Genomic DNA, 22,568 nt, shown 5'->3' with positions numbered 1-22,568 from the left:
TTTGGGTGCAAAATGACATTCTGCCAGGGGTGGAGTGGCTGAGGGTCAGTCTGCTCTGGGTGTTTCATGCTAAGTGGCTGCAGCATGGGGTTCTCATCAGACCAGCATGATGGTGTAGGGTGGATGCCATTCCTGGAAGCTGAGCCTCAAGCTGGGTTCTCCAGCAATGCCACCGCACCCCCCAACCCTCTGCCAACCCTGCCCATTTCCTCCGAATAAATTCTTCCCTTCCTTGGTCAGCGGGAGCCAGCTTCTGCTGCTTGCAAGTAAGCCACTGAGACATCAGGAAAGCTGGTCACAGAATTACAATGAAAATCAGTGATAAATAAAATGTTTCTTAAATCTTTAGAATCAAGGAACACCTGAGGGATACTTGGTGAGTAGCTAACAGCACCCCAGTCTGGCAGTTGCAGCTCTGCAGGGTTGGCCCAGGCTGGACCCTAGGCCCTTGACCTCCAAGGGCCACACTGGGGCTCACTTTCTGAAGCGTGCCATTTGGAAACTTCCCAGAAACAGAGAAAAGAGAAAGTTTGGTCCATTGAGGAGAGTGTTCTGCATAAGGGGAGAGATGAGACGGTAGCCCTGGCCAGAGGAAAGAACTTCATTACAACCAGCTCCGCTTTTGCAAGGGAAGAGGGTGAAGTTTGAGGTTGTCTTGCAGGAAGACAATCAATCTAAAGAGACCAACACCAGCTTAGAGCCGGGTGGCCCCCTGCTCAGAGCCTACCTGTGGCCTCCCCTCCGTGGGCCAGTGTGAGCTGCCTCTTCCAGAAACCCCATCAGAACTGCCTAACCTAGAAAAGCAAACAGGAGGAGCTGGCACCAGGGCTCCAGGTGGAAAGCTAAATCCGGCGGCAGCCAGATGGAGACAATGTGCTGTGTGACTGCCAACTGCTCAGGGCAAATGACACAAGGAGTTGGCAATTAGAAGTTCACCCCAGGCACCTCCCTTCAGCTCTGTCGATGAGGTTGTGCAATCCACCAGTCCTATAAATACAGTGTCACTCCAGCCTCTGGAAGCCTCTGTCAGCTCAACCTCCAAAGTAGCTGCTCCTCCATTCCTGAAATCCTGGGTCCTGCCTGCCAGTCACCATGAGAACTTCCTACCTTCTGCTGTTTACTCTCTGCTTAGTTTTGTGTGACATGGCTTCAGGTAAGCTCTGGTACCTGCTAGAGTTTCCCAATTCCCAGGGCTGGGGACACTGGGCTGATGTGAGCCTCGGATGGCTGCCTCCATGTCCCAAGGGACGAGGGACAAGCAGCAGGAGAGCATCTATGTTGAGTGGCCTGCAGTTGGCAAAAGGCAGCTGGCAAGGCCTGACAAGCCTTGAGAGTCTGCGAGCAGCCAAGGAATGAGCCTGGCAGGGACACGGGGCTAGTCACAGGCAGCTGCCTGCATCCTTGTCCTGGACACAAAGACAACATCCTATGTGGATGAGATGGCCTCTTCCCCTGCAAGACAGCTCCCCACACTGAGAGCCAGCTTCCTCAGACTAGGTCACTGGGTGCAGCCTCCCAGGGTGCCCTGCTACAGGTGAGGCGCTGCCGCCCCACCCACCAGGCCAGCTCAGCCAGTGCCTTGGACTCACCTAGTGTGCAGGCAGGGAGGGTCCACAGGCAGTCCTCTCCCTCTCCTGAGAAATACACCCATGTTCTCCAAGCTAGGGGTCTCCCCAGTCAGTAGGAGGGGACTTCCTGTGAACCAGGTAGATGTCAGCTTCTCTGGGCCAAAGCAGCCATGACCTTGATGTGAGGTAGGACACTGCAGGAGATTATCGGGGACATGTTTGATCCTGGCCCTCTCCTTCACTCACACAAGCCACGTGGTGCTAAGCCTTGGTTTATTCATCTGCCGAATGAGGGGGCTGAGGCGGATGACTTTAAAAGCACCAGTTTGGAAAGTCTCTGTAAGTTCCTACTATAAGTTACTCTAGGCCATCACTCTAGCTAACAGATAAGCCTAATTTACTCCAATGATGCCTCAGTTTATCCATCTGAAAACTGACGTACAGAGCTTTTCATGCTGCCAGTTGCTACCATGGGTTTTTTTGGTTTGGGATTTTTTGTTTGTTTTTTTGAGACAGGGTCTTGCTCTGTCACCCAGGCTGGAATGCAGTGGTGGGATCTCGGCTCACTGCAGCCTCTGCCTCCTGAGCTCAAGCCATCCACCCACCTTAGCCTCTCAAGTAACTGCAACTACAGGCATGCACCACCACACCTGGTGTGTGGTGAATTCTTTCATTTTTATTTTTTGGTAGAGATGAGGTCCTACTATGCTGCCCAGGCTCTTCTCAAACTCCTGGGCTCAAGTAATCCTCCAACCTCAGCTCCTCAAATTGCTGGGACTACAGGTGTGAGCCACTGCACCCAGCCTACCATGTTTTTTTTTTAAAAGAATAGAAAATATAACTTCATGCCATGTAGTAAAAGTAGATGCTATTTAATTATACCCATATTTCGGTTTGGGGTGTGTGCATATGTTTTTACGGAGTAGCATTGAGAAATTTCTTTCTTACAGTGGTTCAGTCCAAAATCAAGAGTTGGAAAGCCATTTTGTTAACACTAAGAAGTTTTATTTTCAGTAGGTTATATACAAATGGAATTATGAGAAGCTATACTCGAGCCTTCCCAGTTACAACTCCCTGCTTCTGCCAAGGATAATCACTCATTTGACTTTTATGGTGATAACTTTTCATGTTCTTTATGCTTTTATCACACTAATATTCATGTTGAATAGTATAGCTTTGTTTGTGCATACATTTCTTTTTTTTTTTTGAGTCAGAGTTTCACTCTTGTTACCCAGGCTGGAGTGCAATGGCGCAATCTCGGCTCACTGCAACCTCCGCCTCCTGGGTTCAGGCAATTCTCCTGCCTCAGCCTCCTGAGTAGCTGGGATTACAGGCACGCACCACCGTGCCCAGCTAATTTTTTGTATTTTTGGTAGAGATGGGGTTTCACCATGTTGACCGGGATGGTCTCGATCTCTTGACCTCGTGATCCACCCGCCTCGGCCTCCCAAAGTTCTGGGATTACAGGCTTGAGCCACCACTCCCAGCCTTGTGCACACATTTCTATTAGCCAATAGGTGCCCATATGCCTCTATTTCTACAGGCTGAAAAGTTGCATTACTGGATCATAGGATATGCATATATTCAGTTCTATTAGACAATGTCAAACTGTTTTCCAAAATTGTTTACAGCAATTTGCACTCCCACAAGCAGTGAATAAGAGTTCCTCTTGCTCCGTATCCTTCCCAACATTTGATAGCATCAATTATTTTTAAATTTTAGCCACTTGGTGAGTGTAGCAATAGCTCATTGGAGTTTTAATTTGTATTTCCCTGACAAATAATAAGTTGGGCCCTTTTATATATAGTTACTGGCAACTGGGATATTTTTTGTAAAATACCTGTTTGTCTTTTGCCCATGTTTTCTATCAGATTATCTGTCTTTTCTTATTTATTTTTAGTTCTTTATGTATTGTCAACTACATACATTACAATGTCTTCTCTTGCTTTGTGTCTTGAGTTTTCACTCTCCTGAAGGAAACCTTCCATGAACAGAGGCTTTACCATCATTTCAATGTAGTTGAATGTGTCGTGTCTTTTTCCCTAAGGTTACTGCTGTTTGTACCTTGTTTAAGAAGATTTTCGTTATATCAAAAACATGAAGATAGTCTCCAATAGGCCGGGCGTGGTGGCTCACACCTGTAATCCCAGCACTTTGGGAGGCCGAGGCGGGTGGATCACGAGGTCAAGAGATCAAGACCATCCTGGTCAACATCGTGAAACCCCATCTCTACTAAAAATACAAAAAGTTAGCTGGGCATGGTGGCGCGTGCCTGTAATCCCAGCTACTCAGGAGGCTGAGGCAGGAGAATTGCCTGAACCCAGGAGGTGGAGGTTGCGGTGAGCCGAGATGGTGCCATTGCACTCCAGCCTGGGTAACAACAGCGAAACTCTCTCTCAATTAAAAAAAAAAAAAAAAAAAAAAAAAAAAAAAAAAAAAGAAAAGATAGTCTCCAATATCAATATTGTCTTCTAAAAGCTTATCCTTTTTTTTTTTTTTTAATATCTATATACATTTAGGCTTATAATCTATCCGGCAATGGTGTGTGTGTGTGTGTGTGTCTGTGTGTCTGTGTGTCTTTGATGTGAAGGGTCAAGTTCATTTTCCCAGTATGAATATCTGATTGTTCAGAATCAACTATTTTTTTTTGAGACTGAGTCTCGCTCTGTTGCCCGGGCTGTAGTGTAGTGGCATGATCTTGGCCAACCACAACCTCCGCCTCCCGGGTTCAAGCAATTCTCCTGCCTCACCCTCCTGAGTAGCTGGGATTATAGGCGCCCACCACCATACCTGGCTAATTTTTGTATTTTTAGTAGAGACAGCGTTTCACCATGTTGGCCAGGCTGGTCTCAAACACCTGACCTCAAGTTGTCCACCCGCCAAAGTGCTGGGATTATAGCCATGAGCCACCATGCTCAGCCCAGAACCAACCTGTTGCTAAGACTATTTTTCCCCACTGTTCTGCTGAGCCACCACTATCCTACATCAATTCTCCATATATGTGTGAGCCTCTTTCTTTTTTTTTTTTTTTTTTGAGACGGAGTCTCGCACTGTCGCCCAGGCTGGAGTGCAATGGTGCCATCTCAGTACAGGAGCCTCTATCTACGCTCTTCATCTTATTCCACCTGGACATTGGTCTCTCCTTGTGCCATCAGCATGTTGCCTTAATTACAGTTAGTCTTGAAATCCAGTGAAGCAAGTCTCCCACCTTTTTTCCAAATGTGTCTTGGCTATTCTTGGCCATTTGAATTTACAAATAAAATTTAGAATCCACTTGTCAGATTGGAACCTCTTCCCATGGCATTGGGTTGAACCGGAAGACTAATTTAAGAAAAAATAATCAAGTGCTTAAACCGAGCATTTCCACTCATTTCGGTCTTCTTTATTTATGGATAGAAGCAGTGCACACATTTTCTTAGATTTTTAACTAGGTATTTGTTACTCGATGCTCTTTGACATGGTATGTTACTTTCACATCACTTTGGCTATTGGTTGCAAATACACAGATATAAAATGGATTTTTTTTTCTTTTGTATTTGGTCTCATATACAGCAAACTTGCTAATCCCGCTTGCTTAATTCCTTTTGAACTGTCTATGTATAATCATAACATCTGCAAATAGTGACAATTTCATCTCTTCCTTTCCAACTCATATCATTTGCTTATGTTTTTCTTATCCTGTTCCACTGGCTAGTATCTGAAATACGATGTTACCTGGAAATGGGAATAGCCATTATTCTGGCCCCACTGCCAATCTCAAAGGCAAGGCGTCTATTTTTTATCAGTGAGAGTACTATTTTTTATCATTGAGAGTACTATTTTTTATCATTGAGAGTACTATTTTTTATCATTGAGAGTACTATTTTTTATCAGTGAGAGTACTATTTTTTATCAGTGAGAGCACTATTTTTTATCAGTGAGAGTACTATTTTTTATCAGTGAGAGTACTATTTTTTTTCAGGTTTTACAGTACTTTTTATTGATTAAGTAAATTACTCTAGTTATAAGGTTTAACAATTTTTATCTTAAAATAATTTTGAATTTTTCAAATGTTTCTTCTGCATCTATTGATCATATGCTTCTTTATTGTTAATAGCCTTGACTTTCAGATGTTAAATGATACCTTGTATTTGTGAAATAAACTGAACTTGATTTTATTCTGTTTGCTGAATTTTTTTTTTTTAGTATTTTTGTCTTTCCATTGATCAAAGAGATTGACTTGCAATTTTTCTGTTCCTTTTTTTCCATTTCTGATTTTGTTAGCGATGGCATTAAGACCATGTTGGCATCCATAGATAAGCACTATCCCTTTTTCTACTCTGAGAAACAGTATGTGTTGTGCAGACCCTGTATCTTATTTACTGCTCAGTTGGATTTGCTGATGAAGCCATCTTGGCCTAGAGTTTTATTTATGGACTCAATACCTTTGCAGTTATGGGACCATTTAGATTTTTTAATTCTTATTGTGTTTATTTTAGTAAGTTGTATTTTCCTAGGAATGTTTCTATTTGACTAAATTTTCAGGGTTTCATAAATTCGTAACTTTTTTGTTAGTGGGATGTGATATTCCCGCTTTTGTTTCTGTCTTTCTCTCAAATCTTGACCTAGTAATTATTTATTGTTGATTCTCTGATACCTACAAAGTGCCCATGTGTGTGTGTGTGCGTGTGTGTGTGTGTGTGTGTATGAGAGAGAGAGAGAGAGAGAGAGAGAGAGAGAGAGAGAGAGAGAGAGAGATTCTAGCTGTTCTTTTTGGGCTGCCACTATTATTGGAAAATATAAACCTTCAGAAGCATTTAGATTACACAAATATCTCTTAAGAAGCATGTAAGAGAAACAGACATGTGCACAGTGAAATTTAACACAAGTGGCAAACCAGGCATTGAGGACAGTGAGAAAAGAAGAGTTTTTCTTTTTCGTTTCTTTTTTTTTTTTCCGAGGCAGAGTAATTTTGCTCTTGTTACCCAGGCTGGTGAGCAATGGCACTATCTTAGCTCACCGAAACCTCCGCTCCACCTCCCAGAGTACAGCGATTCTCCTGCCTCAGCCTCCCTAGTAGCTGGGATTACAGACATGTGTCACCACTCCCAGCTAATTTTGTATTTTTAGTAGAGATGGGGTTTCCCCATGTCGGACAGGCTGGTCTTGACATTTAACAAGGCAAATGTCATAAAAATGGTCAAGGCAAGTGCTTTTAAAAGGCCCCTAGACGGAAAGCAGCATAGACTGCTCCAGCAGGAAGGAACCTCAATATTCCAGACCAAAGGTTCTGAAAGTATGGACTCTGGACCAGAAGCTTCAGTGTCACCTGGGAGCTTGTTCTGAAATGCGAATTATCAGCCCCATCCCAGACCCACTCAGATGCTGAGACTTGGAATATGATCTTGTCACCCAGGTAATGAGCATAGTACCCGACAGTTAGTTTTCCAACCCTCACTCCCCTCCCTCCCTTCCCCTCTAGTAGCCCCCAGCATCTATTGCTCCCATCTTCATGTCCATGAGTACTCAGTGTTTAGCTCCCGCTTATAACTGAGAACATGTGGCATTTGGCTTTCTTTTCCTGTGTTAATTTGCTTAGGATATTGGCCTCCAGCTACATTCTTGTTGCTGCAAAAGACGTACTTTCATTCTTTTTTACGGCTGCATAATCTCCTCCGTTTTAAATTTGAGAAGCTGGGACCAAGAGAGGTTGAGCAGTTTGCCAAAGATCACACAGTAGATGAGTTTTAGAACACAGAATGTAACCAAAGTACCCTGACACTAACTTTGCTATAATTTCTTTTGTGTCCCATAATGTACTAGATCCTTGAAGGTAATGCCCGAAATTAGTTCCGGTTATGCGTCATGACACCGTAGTCAACTAGCAGTGTCATAAAGTGGAGTGAGAACTGCAGTGAGGTCAGGAGGCAGCCATTCTGGTAGGGGTTGGTCTTTGACCAGCTACATGCTCTGGGGGCATCACTGGACCTTGGTTCTCTCACCTGGGGAGAGGATCACAGAGAGGTTGAGTTAATTGAGCTCTGAAGTCCATCTTGGCTCTAAAAAGTTACACCCAAATATTAAATTTGGGCCTCCTCTGCTTACTCAGCATGTATATACACCCAACAATTTGATTATTGAGAACAATCAAGAACAAGAATGTGTAGACCTTCACGATTTCAAAGTGCTTTCAAATTTGTAAGCTCAACTGATCTCTCTAATAAGAGATAATCACTTGGAGAGGTTCCATCTTGCAGGTCAGGTTGGAGTAAGCATCCTCTAAGTATCTTCTGAGCACTGAGAGCCTCCAGTGCAGACAGACTAGAGCAGAAAGTGGAGATTTTGGGGGAGGCTGGGTGGTCACGATCTTACTTGAGGTCAACATTGTGGCGTGGTTATTAAAACACAGTCCAATCTCAGACAGCGTCATTAGGAATCAGTGAGAGAAACAGAATACAAGCTGGCAATCAAGAGACTGTGTTTTGTGTGAACAAGTGAGTGGCCTCGGCCCAAGATGCCTCCCTGAGTAATGGGATGGTAGAATGAGTGTCTCTCAATTCTCTTCCATCCCCACAGAACACAGTTCAATAGAATGTTCTGTGGTGGCGAAAAGGTTCTATATCTGCTCTGTTCGATGAATGCAGCACTCAGTAGCCACATCTGGCCTGTGAGCACCTGCAGCGTGACTAGCGGGATTTCAATTCATTTAAATGAGAACAGCTGCAGGAAGCGAGTAGCTGCCATACTGGATGGTGCAGCTTTGTAGCAAACAAAATGAGAGAAATTGAGCCTTTTCTCAATTGGTGGTTGGTGGGACACATTTAAGGGACTCTGTATCGATACCAGGCTTCAAACGTTGGGAACTCGATTGGCCAATTTAAACACACCCACAGGAGAATAAAGAGGTTTGGGAAGGGCCTGGAAACCAGGCATTGAGGACAGTGAGAAATGAAGAGTTTTTCTTTTTCTTTTCTTTTTTTTTTTTTCTGAGGCAGAGTAATTTTGCTCTTGTTATCCAGGCTGGCGAGCAATGGCACGATCTCAGCTCACCGAAACCTCCACTCCGCCTCCCAGATTACAGCGATTCTCCTACCTCAGCCTCCCTAGTAGCTGGGATTACAGACATGTGTCACCACTCCCAGCTAATTTTGTATTTTTAGTAGAGATGGGGTTTCTCCATGTTGGTCAGGCTGGTCTCGAACTCCCAACCTCAGATGATCCACCCGCCTCGGCCTCCCAAAGGGCTGGGATTACAGGTGTGAGCTACTGCACCCAGCCAGAAGAGTTTTTCAAAAGTGGACTTACTGCAAACAGCAGAAAAACAGCAGCAGGGTGGAAGTTACGGACAGGACAATCTCCATCAGTGTGAAAGCCATCTTTCCAACGGAGACGTGTGACATTAGAATGTACTGTCTCCTAGGGTGGTGATGGCCTCTTGCATCAGTTTGCTCAGGCTGCCACGTTTATGGTTTAAACTGCCCATAAACAGACTGCGCGGTTTAAACAACAGAACTGTAATTCCTCAGAGTCCAGGAGGCTGGAAGTCTGAGATCAAGGTGCCGGCAGGGTTGGGCTCTCTCAAGTCTCTCTCCTTGGCTGGTACACGGCCGCCTCCTCCCTGTGTCCTCACATGGTCTTTCCTCTGTGTGTCTCTGTCCATCTCTTCTGCAAGTCATACAGATCAGGGCACACCCTGATGACCATGTTTATCTTGAATCACTTCTTTAGAGTTTCTCTCTCCAAATAAAACCACTTTCTGAGGCACTGGTTAGGACGTCAACACAGAAATTTTTTTCTCCGAGGGGATATATTTCAGTCCAAAACACCTACCAGTGGAGGCATGCAAAACGATGGCCCGATGGTCCCTGGCCAGGACTATCACAGGTGACTGCTTCCTGTGTCATGGAATAGAAGCCTAGTCCAGAGTACTGTCTTTTTTTATGAGATCTGGGGTCCTGGGAGAAGTGCAAAATCAATTCCAAGCAGAAAAAAAACTATGAAAGCTTTAGAGAGTAACCACGATTTCAGCCTGACATGAAAGGATCCTAGATTTCAGCTGAAATCGTGATGTGGGAAGTGGGGGAGCCAGAATTCAAGGCAGAGGGAACAGTGTAACTGAAGGCATGGTGGGAGAGAAGTGTAGGCTGTTTGCAGAGTGGTACCTGCTTCCACATTTCTAAAACACAGGATGTGAGTTTGAGCGTGGTGAGACAAGGCGGAAAACTTATTTGTAAAAGAATTTGAATTCCCTGCACTCCTCAAATATCTCAGCATTAGAAAACCCCACTCAGAACTCCACTATTCATCCTTGGCTCATATTTGGCCACAGCTGGCCTAGCCCTGCGCTGAGTGAGCTCTTCAGTCACCTCATTTCATGAGCAGCCCCAAAGATCAATCACATGCAAATTTCTTGGAAGAGAAAACTCTCTAGTGTTTTGCAGTTATTCGTCCTGCTCTCACAAGATGTTCTCCAATCGTTGCAGCTACTAGCCATGAGTCTGAAGTGTCTGTGTTCCCTCCTTACAGGTGACACCTTTCTCACAGGTCTTGGCCACAGATCTGACCATTACAATTGTGTCAAGGGTGGAGGGCAATGTCTGTATTCCGCCTGCCCCATCTACACCAGAGTTCAAGGCACCTGTTACGGTGGGAAGGCCAAGTGCTGCAAGTGACCTGGGACTGGCCAGAAGAAAGGACGCAGAAGCCAAGTGAACTATTTATAATCACTCTCTTAATAAAGGAAAATTGTTTTTCAAATATACCTCTTTTGGCCAGAATGAATCTCGTGTCTCAATTGGAAGAGGTCAAGGAGTAGGGGGTTAGGGTGGATGGGTTGGAACACGAGACCAGTCGGACCACAAAGCTTGCCTGGAACAGGGCAGTGACGGCCCAGTCTTGACTGATGTCACTTCCACTTTGTTTGATCCCCAAACCAACACGTGACTGAGTCTTTTTTTTTTTTTTTTGAGATTGAGTTTCACTCTTGTCACCCAAACTGGAGTACAGTGATGCGATCTCAGCTCATTACTACCTCCACCTCTCAGGTTTAAGCGATTCTCCTGCCTTAGCCTCCCAAGTGGCTGGGATTACAGGCACCTGCCACCACACCCAGTTAATTTTCAGGTTTCATTTTTGTTTTTAGTAGAGATAGGGTTTCACCATGTTGGCCAGGCTAGTGTTGAACTCCTGACCTCAGGTGACCCATCTGTCTCCGCCTCCCAAAGTGTTGGGATCATAGGTGTGGGCCACCACACCCGGCCCCAACATGTGACTCATTCTGACAGTCCACATAATTCAGAGGTCTTAGCAGTCTGCTCCATGAAATAGTCCATTGGCAGAACCCAGAACTTCCATTTTTTCTCCTTTCTGGTCTTAGGGCAGTATGTTGGTTAACCTTAGCATTTGAGAATCTCCATAATGACCATAAAGATATTTCACTTAAGTTTTGCCCTCTAGGGCTCATGTCTGGGTTCCCAGATCACAATTCCTGAGTCTACTGCAATGACATAACCTAGTAACGTATCATTCACACAAGTGTGTGTATGAGCCAGCTACATCTGCATTTCATTCCTTCCAGACTATTAGTCCTGCAGACACTGTGTAGGTGGAGGAAAATGGGCTACCATCCTTTTTTTTTTTTTCTTCAATAAATCTGTTACAATTCCCGATGATGTATACTGTGCTGTTATCTCCCAAATCTGGCAACAGCAACTGTATCTTCCTCTTCCACTGTTGTAAAGCTTTTCTCGCCAGCCTCCAATCATAGATTCAGACACAACACCCCTCTCTGCAAGGAGAGGAAAATTCTGGCTTACGGGGTGGACATTCCCCTCTACTCAGGTATTCTTGTAACCCAGACATAACTTGTGGTTTTCCTCATGGTGCATCTAGCCTCTTCCTTCCTCTGAACAGCTGAGGAATAATCCAGGACCCTTCTACCTAGAGAAGAAATCTCAGGCATGTGATCTACTTCCACCTCAAGATATTTGAGTCCTTCCAGGTAGCATTTCTCTGGACAATAAGTTGATTAAAGGCAAATTCCCCATGAGCCTTAGTACAGCCAGGGTTTGGGAAATCGGGTACCTCAAGACCTAATTCTTAAGGTGGAAAAATAACTAAATAAAAAACACATGTTCGCTCCCCATTCTTCAGTCTACGAGATTGTGGCAATTTGGCCTCCCCAGCCTAGCGACCAGAAGCACATTTTTATGGATCCCCCAGGCACATGACGGAGCTACCGACTAATTCAGAAGGAAGATGGTAAGTCACCGAGAGCATTGTCACCAGAAACAGCAAACTCATGGCCAGAATGAACAACGTGATTCTTCCAATCTCTCCTATCCCAACAGCATTTGCAGACAAATTCTTTTGAGATACAGCTCTTGGCCTATTACTGGGCCTTGATAGAGAGTGAATACTTGAACACAGGCCACTAAGTTAGCACGAAACTTGGGCTGCCCATCATGAACTGGGCGTTACCGACCAGCCAGGTCACAAAATTGAGCAAGCACAGCCTTGCTCCATTGTCAAATGGATGTGGCAAATGCATCACTGGGTCTGGGCAGACCCTGAAGGTACAAGTAAGTTATATGGTTCTATGGAGAAGTGGCTCAAATGCCCATGCTTCCTACATCTGCCGCACTGCCTTCTCTCTCCAAGCCTGTACCTACGGCCTCATGGTGAGTTCCCTATAATAATATGACAGAGGAAGAGAAAATTTGCACCTGGTTTGCAATGGTTCTACACAACATGCTGGGTAGGCAGCCATAGCACTGAGCCCCTTCCTGGGCCATCCCTGAAGGACTTTCCCTGAAGTGGGGAAGGAAATCCTCTTGGTGGACAGAACTTCATGTAGTGCACTTTGCTCGGAAAAAGAAATGACCAGGTGTGTGCTCATGTATTAATTCATAGACTGTCACCAATGGCTAGGCTGGGTGGTTACGGGCTTGCAAGAAATAGGACTGGAAAATTCACAAGAGGCTTCTCTGAATGGACAAAAATCATGAAGCTACTTGTGTCCTGTGTGATTGTCCACTAAATGATGACCTCAGCAGAGGAGGATTTTAACATTTGAGAGGGTAGAATAACCCATTCCGTGAAGGCCAGTTGGCCTCTTTCCTCCGCCACCTGTCTCATCACGCAGTGGGTTTACGAATGAAGTGGTGACGGTGGCAGAAATGAAGCTTAGGCAGGAGTGACCTGGTGACCTGACTACAGCTTCTGTTAGGTCCAACCTGCCGGCAGCACAGACCAACACGGACGCATAAAAGCCTCTGGAAAACATCTCAACAACAAGATTGTGGCGCAAATATAACATTATTTTTCACTTCTCAAATTTTAGAACCAACTATAGGCAAAGCACAGGAAATTCTCTTTATACTTATGATTATAATATAATCATTATGGATCTGGCAACATCAACCTATAACTGACAGCAGCTGAGAGGTAGCAAAGAAGAGACGAGGAAGGGGTAAGGGGTACGGTCTTGTCACGCATGGTGCGTAGCGGGGGATGTTTTCTAAAAATATTACATAAGAAATTAAAGGTATACATGAAACCAACTAAAGAAAAGCAACTAAAGTAATAACGTACCTGTCACAATTTGGAAGAAAGACAGAGAGGGGGTTGGGTAGTTTTGTTGGTGGTTGTTGTTACTAATCTTTTATAACCCTAGAAACATCATGGTTTGGGCTCATAAGTTTTCAGACAGACACACAACAGAGACCACACACAAATAGGCAACAGCCGCCACAAGGAGGCTGTGTGTGTGTTTATACACACACACACGCACACACACATTTATGTACACAGACACAAGGGGATAAAATCCAGTGAGAAGGGCTCACACATGCCCAGGTAGGAAATGGGAGCATTTTAACTGCCAGGGTTGAGGCCACAGTAGAGGCACACGGGAAGCAGTAGAGAGCAGCAGCTTCCCTCCATCCTGCCACCCTGGGCCAAAGGGAGGACCTGGGAGGAAGGACAAGTATTCAAAGGAAGATGGAAGACACTGGAAAGGTACACTCCACCTCTCACTAAATTCTTGAAAGCCCCTAAATGCCTGGCAGGATAGATCACTCCCATGCCTCCTAGCAAGATGCTGAGTCTACAGTAGGTCTGGCCTCAAGCTGCATCCAGCTGAGGTCTGAGGTTGGCTTCTCAATGCACGAATCCATGCTACCTTCTAGCGCCCTAGCAGCAGAAAGAGAGCACCTTCAAGGCTCACCCCACAAACTCAGTCCTCTTGAGTCAGAGGTCCTAAGGGGTTTTCCTTGACAGAATGAAGGATAAAGGTACCGGAAAAGGAGAGAGGTCAGTGCCTTCAGTTAATGCCCTATGGCCTTCCCAATGGGGGAGGAATTGAGGGATCATTAAGATGTAGGAAAGGGCAAGAAGGTCATCTCAGAGAATACACGTGGAGAAACAGGTACTCAATGCAGGTGTAGATTCCGCTTTCTTCGACTGGGCGCTTTGCTCAGCAGAGTCCATTTCCAGTGGGGCCGTGAGCAGGAGCTTTTCTTGGTGTCTTAAGTGTGGCCCCAATTCCCTCAGAAACAATGTCCATGCCCTCAGGATGGCTTGGTCCACGAAACGGAGAGATGGGACCGTGGAAGAGCAGATGTGGAGTAGCAGGACCCAGAGGCACATGGTCTGGGGGGTAAAGAGACTGGAGAGCTGGAAGCACTGGGAGGTAAGGTTCAGGGCTGGACTCAGAGCAGTCAGAGCTGCTGGGTTCAGCGCACCCAGGGGAACTGCTCCATTCAGTTGCAAGGCAGCAGCAGCAGCGGTGGTAGTTGGCAGTTGGATTCCAGAGCCTTCTGCCAGTTTGGCCATAAGCTGCAAACGTCCACCTGCTGATCCCAGATCCAGCTCCTGGTCCGCATCAGGGAAAGTGATGTGTGTGCCATGATCCAGTGGCTCAGTCACGTGGCCAACCCTCATAGGTGGACCAGCAAGCTCAAAGCCATTCAACTGTTCCAGGGCCCGCTGGGCACACTCAGACTCAGAGAACATGATGAAACCCTAACCTTTAGAGCGGCCTGAATCTGAGTCCTTCATCAGGACAACATTATCGATTTTACCAAAGGGCTCAAAGATGCCTCAGAGCATGACTTCAGTGATACTGAAGTGCAGGGAACCCACATAGAGGCGCATTGGTCCACCAGTGCCCTTTTGCAGGTTGTTGGCCATGGCTGCCAGTCGGTTTTTCTCTGCCTGTGAAGCCTGTACAATGACAGGCCCTCCCAGCAACCATTGCCCAGTTAGCCCAATGGCCAGTGGCACAGATTGGATTTCACAGAATTCCACAGAGGCAATGCCCTTAGAATGGCATCAGTTCCGATCTGAGATGACACGTACATGACGAACCTTGCCTACAGCAGAGCAAAAGTCCTCCAGGTCTCAAGGCCTAATGCGGGCAGCTAACTGCGTACAGAAAACTGTGCGGGCATCACGCTCCTCAGGACTCAGATTATCAATTGGCTCCCTGACTGGGCTCTTCTCTCTGAAGCGAGGACTCTTACTGTGTCCATACCTATGGCCAGTGGCAAGTGGAGGAATCCTGTAGCGCAGACAATCCTCACGACGATGGTCGCGACTTCGTGACTCACTATGTCCACTATCCCAGCTATGGCTACGGTGACGATGCTGCCGGTCTCGACTTTGACTCTGACTGTTTCTCCGTCTATGCTGACCCGGTCTTGACTACGACTGCACTTTCTATCCCTGCTTCTACCATGGCTCCGACTCCTCTTCTTCAGCCCTGAAGGCTGCCAGGCATCTGAAGAGGCCATTTCACCCCCCAAAGCCAAGTAAAACCTGGTGTTTCCAAATCAGGGGTCCTCTTGCTTGTCTCCCCGAGGGTGCTGCTTCCACTGCTTGTTGCTGGCGCTGCTGGTGGTATTGCTAGGATAGCCTTTTTGACTTCTGTCCTTTGATGCTCATTCTCTTCTTTTTTTTTTTTTTTTTTTTTTTTTAATCGAGACGGAGTTTCGCTCTTGTTACCCAGGCTGGAGTGCAATGGCACGATCTAGGCTCACCGCAACCTCCGCCTCCTGGGTTCAGGCAATTCTCCTGCCTCAGCCTCCTGAGTAGCTGGGATTACAGGCACGCACCACTGTGCCCAGCTAATTTTTTGTGTTTTTAGTAGAGACGGGGTTTCACCATGTTGACCAGGATGGTCTCAATCTCTTGACCTCCTGATCCACCCACCTAGGCCTCCCAAAGTGCTGGGATTACAGGCGTGAGCCACCGTGCCTGGCCCATCTTTTTTACAGGGAGCTTCCAGCATGGCCTCAATCACTATATCAAAGTCATCAGATGCCACTCTGTCAGATCAGTTCTGGGTCCCTGCAGGGATGTCCCGGTATGTTGTGGGGAGTGAAGCTCGGACATTTCCTAGAATCTAGACAAGAAAAGCAGCAGTGCAGGTAGAGTACTCCTCTTCCCGCACAATGGCGGCAGCTCCACCGTCTTCCAGCAGGTAGTATCTTAGTCCGTTCAGGCAACTGTGACAAAAATACTATGGATCAGGGAGCTTTAACAACATCTATTTCTCATAGTTCTGGAGGCCGGGCAGTCCAACCCTGCCTGCTGAGGGCATGCTTCCTGGTCCACAGACGGCCATCTTCTCACTGGTTGCACAGGTGCTCTTGGGACTGTATTTGCAAGTAGGTCTGAAATGTTTCAGAATGAAAATGTGGGAAAAGGGGAGAACTAACAATCACAAGAACTAAGGTTTTCTGCACATAAGATTTAAATAAAACTGAAAGATGATATTAAAACCCTGTAATAATGTATGTGTGTGTGTGTGTGCATATATGTGTATATATGTGTATATATGTGTATATGTGTGTATATGTGTATATGTGTATATATGTGTATATGTGTATATATGTGTATATATGTATATATGTGTATATATGTGTATATATGTGTATATATGTGTATATGTGTATATATGTGTATATGTGTATATATGTGTATATATGTGTATATGTGTATATATGTGTATATATGTGTATATATGTGTATATGTGTATATATGTGTATATATGTGTATATATGTGTATATGTGTATATATGTGTGTATATGTGTATATATGTGTATATGTGTATATATGTGTATATATGTGTATATATGTGTATATGTGTATATATGTGTATATATGTGTATATATGTGTATATGTGTATATATGTGTATATATGTGTATATATGTGTATATATGTGTATATGTGTATATATGTGTATATATGTGTATATGTGTATATATGTGTATATATGTGTATATATGTGTATATGTGTATATATGTGTATATGTGTATATATGTGTATATATGTGTATATGTGTATATATGTGTATATATGTGTATATATGTGTATATGTGTATATATGTGTGTATATATGTGTATATGTGTGTATATGTGTATATATGTGTATATGTGTATATATGTGTATATATGTGTATATGTGTATATATGTGTATATGTGTATATATGTGTATATATGTGTATATATGTGTATATGTGTATATATGTGTATATATGTGTACATGTGTATTTGTGCATAGTTGTCTGAGGCAGAGCCTTGATCTGTTACCCAGGCTGGAGTGCAGCGGCATGGTCTCAGCTCACTACAACCCCTGCCTCGTGGCTTCAAGCAATTCTCCTGCCTCAGCCTCCCTAGTAGCTGGAATTCCAGGTGCATGTCACCATGCCTGGCTAATTTTTCTATTTTTAGTAAAGATGGGGTTTTATTATGTTGGCCAGGCTGGTCTCAAACTTCTGACCTCAAGCAATCCACTCAACTTGGCCTCACAAAGTGCTGAAAGCACAGCCATGAGTCACTGCACCTGGCCTGAAACCCTGTAATCTTACTTCGAATTGCAACTATCACTAAAACATTATGACTTTTTCCCCCCTTAATAAAAAATGTTTCTTTCTTAACCTTTGCCCTTGAAAATGCAGTGACCACACAATAACACCAAGCCCTCCAGCACTAATGCGATGATCCCCAAATGCTCATTGCCACTGAAAAGGACCAGGACTACTTGGAGAAATGGCATCCTCAATGAGCATACGAACATACATGTGCATGTGCTGCAGTGAGCATACGTGTGCATGTGTCTTTATAATAGAACAATTTATAATTCCTTGGATATATAGCCAGTAATGGAATGGCTGGGTCAAATGGTATTTCTATTTCTAGGTCCTTGAGGAATCGCCATACTATCTTCCATATGGTTGAACTAATTTACACTCGGGGTGGACAATAGTTAAAGAAATGCCTTCTTTATAGAACTTCCCCAACTACTAAGTGAAGAAGAGATGATAGAACACTAAAATCACCATATTGCAACCCTGAATGAAATTATAGTTCTAAAACAATCACCGATGGACTGTTGTAGAAGCATTTGGTGAAGAGCTTGGCAGGGAATTTGATAAGGGAGGGTTAAGACTGCCCGATCATCAATCTTACCCTCCCTAAAACTGAGACAACCAGACATGAATGGACTTCCTGTTGTGATGTAATAAGAATTTCACAGCACCACCCATGAAAAATTCTTGCCCAAAGAAATGGAACCTGAAACTAATTGAGTTTCTAGACCTAACTACTAGTTGATAGAAAATACAGGACTCTCAGAAACAAGCAAAACAACAGCAGAGGAAGCAATCAGTGAAATCTGGAACATAACACATTCTACAGGAGAAATAACCTCATTTCTCCAAAAAACCAGTGCCATAAGGAAAACGAAAAAGTATGATTGCGGAAAAAGAGAGAAAAGAAACAGAACAGCCAGCACATGGCCTTGTTTGGCCCTATACTGAACAGTCTTCCTGGCCGGTTGCAGTGGCTCACACCTGAAATCTCAGCACTTTGGGAGGCCGAGGTGGGTGGATTACCTGAGGTTAGGAGTTTGAGACCAGCCTAGCCAACATAGCAAATCCCCATCTCTACTGAAAAACAACAACAACAACAACAAAAAAAAAAAACAGCTAGGCATGGTGGCAGGTGCCTGTAATCCCAGCTACTTGGGAGGCTGAGGCAGGAGAATTGTTTGAACCAGGAGGCAGAGATTGCAGTGAGCCGAGGTCATGCCATTGCACTCCAGCCTGGGCAACAGAGCGAGACTCTGTCTCAAAACAAAAATAGTGACAGTCTTCCTGTATCAATGGACCCTAATTACACTTTTATCAGTGACCAGGAGGAGTTTAAACTGTAGATCTTCTGCCAGTGGTTGCCACGTGAAATTAGACGGCAGTCAGTGGCTCAGCACATGGGTTGGCAAATATTTCTAAGGGGCCACATAACAAATATTTTCAATTCTGTGAGTTACATCCCATCTGTCGCAAGTACTCAACTCTGCTGCTGCAGAGCGAAAGAATCCTTGCCTGACCGATAAGTAAATGGGAGTGGCTGTGCTTCAGTAAAACTGTGGTCAGAAGAACAGGCAGCAAGCCAGGTCTGGCCAAGGGTCATCGTTTTCCAGCCTCTGGTTTAGGGGATAGAAGTGATTCTTTCCAGTGTTTAAAATGAGAACTTCCATGAAAATGGGTATTTCTAGTAGACTCCCAATAAACAGACACTTTTTCATGGCTGCTTTCTTCTGAAAGTACATGAAGTATCCAAAATACTGAAAAATCGTAGTTTTTAAAATCATAATAATACAAAGTCTTGGGAGAAATACCTGTTTCTCTGTCTTTATCTCATCTGTTAGATCATGACTGATGGTAATTTATGAACAAAAGCCACCTGAGGCTTTTTTTATTATTAGTCCCAAATCCTGGAAGAGAACAGGTTTTTAAAAGAAATGCAGTGAGCTGTCAGGTGAGTGCCCTTTGCTATGTTCTGGACAGATCTGAAAGCTGATTCACTAACTTCTTGTACCATTCACATTTTCATCAAGGCTGTTTCACTGCACCAAGGCCTGACAACCCACAAATGTCGGCAGAAAAATATGCTCTTGTCACAATGAACCAAAATACAAAAGTGCCATAACGCAAATTGCTGAGAACGCTGCTCTTCCAATCAAATCTGCTGTTAGCCTGCTTTTCCCAGCAAACTTCTCTGGTCCTGGTTGGCACATACACATTTGCAGCATTGCACTCACCGGGCTTATGCCATTGGGGATATGCCCTGCTGTTTCTGGACTACACACAGTGCCCCCGCTGGCTTCGTCTCATCCACTGTGGTCCCCTTTAAGGACTGCACAGTGCTTGCCCAGCCTGCCCACCATGGGGGCAGCCTGCAGTTCTGGCTTCTCTCTTAGTTGCATCCTTCTGGCTTTAGATTAAGGAGCCACAGAACTCTCCCTACTGAGGGAAAACATGGGATGCTTTAAGATCCATGGAGTGGTGTTTTAGAATGGCCTTAAGAGATGCTGTGCACAGAAGACAACCTAAGGAAAGGCTGCTGGGTCCTTCAGATCCTTGAGGAATGGAGAGGGAAAAGCTCCCATTTAGAGCAGCCCTTGCTCAACATGTCAAACCTGAATGCTGAGATCCAACCCGACTGCTTCCACCCGGCCCAGACTGAACAGTGACTCAGAACTCAGTGCCTCGTCCACCTAAAGGAAAACTCCTTTCTGACAAATGAACGGTGTGGAATGTTTTGACCAAATGTGTGCAGACTAAAGGCCCTGTTGCCGCCTGGACGGGGTGCAGCCCTCCACGTTCATTAGCATAATCTCCAAATGCACACACCCGCCATTCCTGACAAGTGAAACCTGATCTTCCCCCTCCGTGAACCACACAGGGGCTTGATTCGCTTGTTCCCTTGTTGACAGGCAAATACACTGGTGCTCACTGGTGATCACCCTGCTGGTCATTTTCCACAGGACCTGGAAGGGGAGGAGGAGACACCCATAACAGGATGGGAGAGAGGCTCTCCTCTAGAGGAAGGCCAGCTGGCTCTCTCCGGAGCTCACTCAGGTGCAAGAGGACCAGAGGTCCATCAGGGGGCTGGGGCTCAGGACTGACCCCACCTCAGCCTCACCTTCCCTGGTTCTCCCCTGCCCTCTTGCTGCGCTGTTGTGGCAAGCCAGGTCTCACTAATGTAGGCCTCCATTACAACTGTCCCAGCACTGACTGAGTAGCTAGATTAAACATTAAAAGCTGATTGAGCCAGTGCCCTTATACAAAGGCTGGAAGGTAACAAAGAGCCCAGCAAAAGTTTTGCCTGGGCTTTTCCTGGGCCTTGAAGCATGACAAGATATAATGAAGGAATTCTTTTTTTTTTTGAGATGGAGTCTTGCTCTGTCACCCAGGTTGGAGTACAGTGGCACAATCTGGGCTCACTGCAACCTCCTCCTCCTGGCTTCAAGTGATTCTCGTGCCTCAGCCTCCCATATAGTTGGGAATACAGGTGCATGCCACCATGCCCAGCTAATTTTCTGTATTTTTAGTAGAGACAGGATTTCACCATGTTAGCCAGGATGATCTCAATCTCCTGACCTCATGATCCACCCACCTCAGCCTCCCAAAGTGCTGGGATTACAGGCGTGAGCCACCACTCCCAGCCAGAAATTCTTAACAGGATTTTTTTAGGTTTAAACAGGTTTTACTGGGAATCTGAAGAAACCTCCTAGGCCTTCACAGACAAGTTTGTGGGGTCTAAAGGAACTCCCCAAACCTTTATGATTCTGTGGGAGATAAGAGTAATTAATCACCCCAGCACCTAGACCCATTTAGATTAAGTAAACTTACTGAAGATCCAGGAGAAAGTCCTCAGGACTGAGACCTTAGTTATAGATTAAAAGAGGTTAATCACATATGCCTTTAGATGAATGCACACTTACATGTAGACATATAGCTTAGAAGGTATTTAAGCTCTGGAAAACTTTATAATTTTGAGTTGGTCTGGTCATCATTTCCAGGCCTTCTCCCTGCCACTGGTTACAGAAGGAAAAACTCTTTCTCCCTAGTTCATCTGCATCTCGGTATTGGGCCACAGAAACAGCAGCTCGACCCTCACTTTTGTCCAGGAGCACCGTGACCTGGCAGATCCATTCCTTGAAGCATGTCCCATGGCCAGGTGACCTGGACATACACCCAAGAAGAGCACATTCTCCTAGGCTGGCCCCAGGAAGACAGGTCCCTCCCCAGCCAGCCAGGGGTCTTGCTCTGTGTTTGATTATTGTAACTGACATCAGACCAGGCATGCAGAGAGGTGTCATAACCTCTCCCGCTCCACCCCGGGGACTCACTCTACCCATAGAGACCAGACACCTACAGAAGGTAAGTAAAGTGCCTTGCTTAATTGAGTTTCTATTTTTGTTTGTGTTTCAGTTTTGTTTTGTTGTTTTCTAAAAACCAGGCTCACTGATCAACACGTGGGAACACTTGCAGAGATGATCGCTCCTGGGCTAAGTCATGTCTGACCTGACTGGTATTTTCCTGACAAGTCACAAAAACAGGTCTCCAGTAAGGGGCTCTAAACATAGTTCTTTCTGCTGCCCCCACAGCCCACAACAGACCCTCACGTGCAGCATACAGTAAGCATCCACACTGGTGCCAGCCCTGCTCCCTCTGCGCCCACACCTGTGGGGCATTCTGTCTCAAATGTCTGACGTCACTTTGCTGGGCATGGTAGACTCAGTGTAGAAACACACATTGCGACTATAAATACGCTGAACTTCCACCTGGCTTTTGTGTACTGGCTAATAAACCTGGCTAGATAAGCTCAACTCCTACCTTTATCTAGGTCAAGGCAGCAGTCACCACAGTGATCACTGGGCAAAGCCTAACTTTCTCCTGGTGTCTGGAATCCCATAAACCTCACGTCCCGTTTTACCTCCTTCTCTAAGAGCTCCTCCCCTCTGCGCCTTTCCCAGGCAGCATGCCAGCTCTCACTTTCCTTCCTCTCTGGGCATGGCTCTCTGTCCGACCTGTGCCTCCAAACCTGTTCTGAGCATTTCTCTCCAGTTTATTAGTGTTACAGAGTCTTCTAAAATCCATGCTCCAGGCATTCCTGGACATTTTCTAGCCAGAATATTCAAATATATATTTGCGTTTGTGAAAA

At 45.2% G+C, this 22,568-nt stretch overlaps 1 protein-coding gene, 1 long non-coding RNA gene and 1 pseudogene across 3 annotated transcripts in view; 1 reads left to right on the top strand and 2 right to left on the bottom strand.

Moving 5' to 3' along the window:
* The window catches only part of LOC118146722 (uncharacterized), a 167,111-nt gene that overhangs the window by 80,900 nt on the left and 63,643 nt on the right, over positions 1-22,568 (bottom strand). The gene's annotated exons all lie outside the window — the stretch shown is intronic.
* Positions 1,017-10,308, top strand: DEFB1 (defensin beta 1). The gene is made up of 2 exons (XM_002756755.6): positions 1,017-1,153; positions 10,074-10,308. Exons 1-2 carry the CDS (start codon positions 1,093-1,095, stop codon positions 10,217-10,219), a joined length of 207 nt encoding a protein of 68 aa, XP_002756801.1. The 5' UTR covers positions 1,017-1,092; the 3' UTR covers positions 10,220-10,308.
* LOC100414922 (putative RNA-binding protein 23 pseudogene) lies at positions 10,309-15,592 on the bottom strand (annotated as a pseudogene).

The sequence above is a fragment of the Callithrix jacchus genome, chromosome 13, assembly GCF_049354715.1.
Source record: "Callithrix jacchus isolate 240 chromosome 13, calJac240_pri, whole genome shotgun sequence".
NCBI lineage: Eukaryota > Metazoa > Chordata > Mammalia > Primates > Cebidae > Callithrix > Callithrix jacchus.
This window is presented reverse-complemented; position numbering and strand designations above follow the sequence as displayed.

Excerpts from the sequence above, each read along its gene's own strand:
- DEFB1 (XM_002756755.6), top strand. The coding sequence starts at position 1,093 with ATGAGAACTTCCTACCTTCTGCTGTTTACTCTCTGCTTAGTTTTGTGT. Across the intron at positions 1,154-10,073 it reads TTTGTGTGACATGGCTTCAG|GTGACACCTTTCTCACAGGT; the intron begins GTAAGCTCTGGT and ends CCCTCCTTACAG.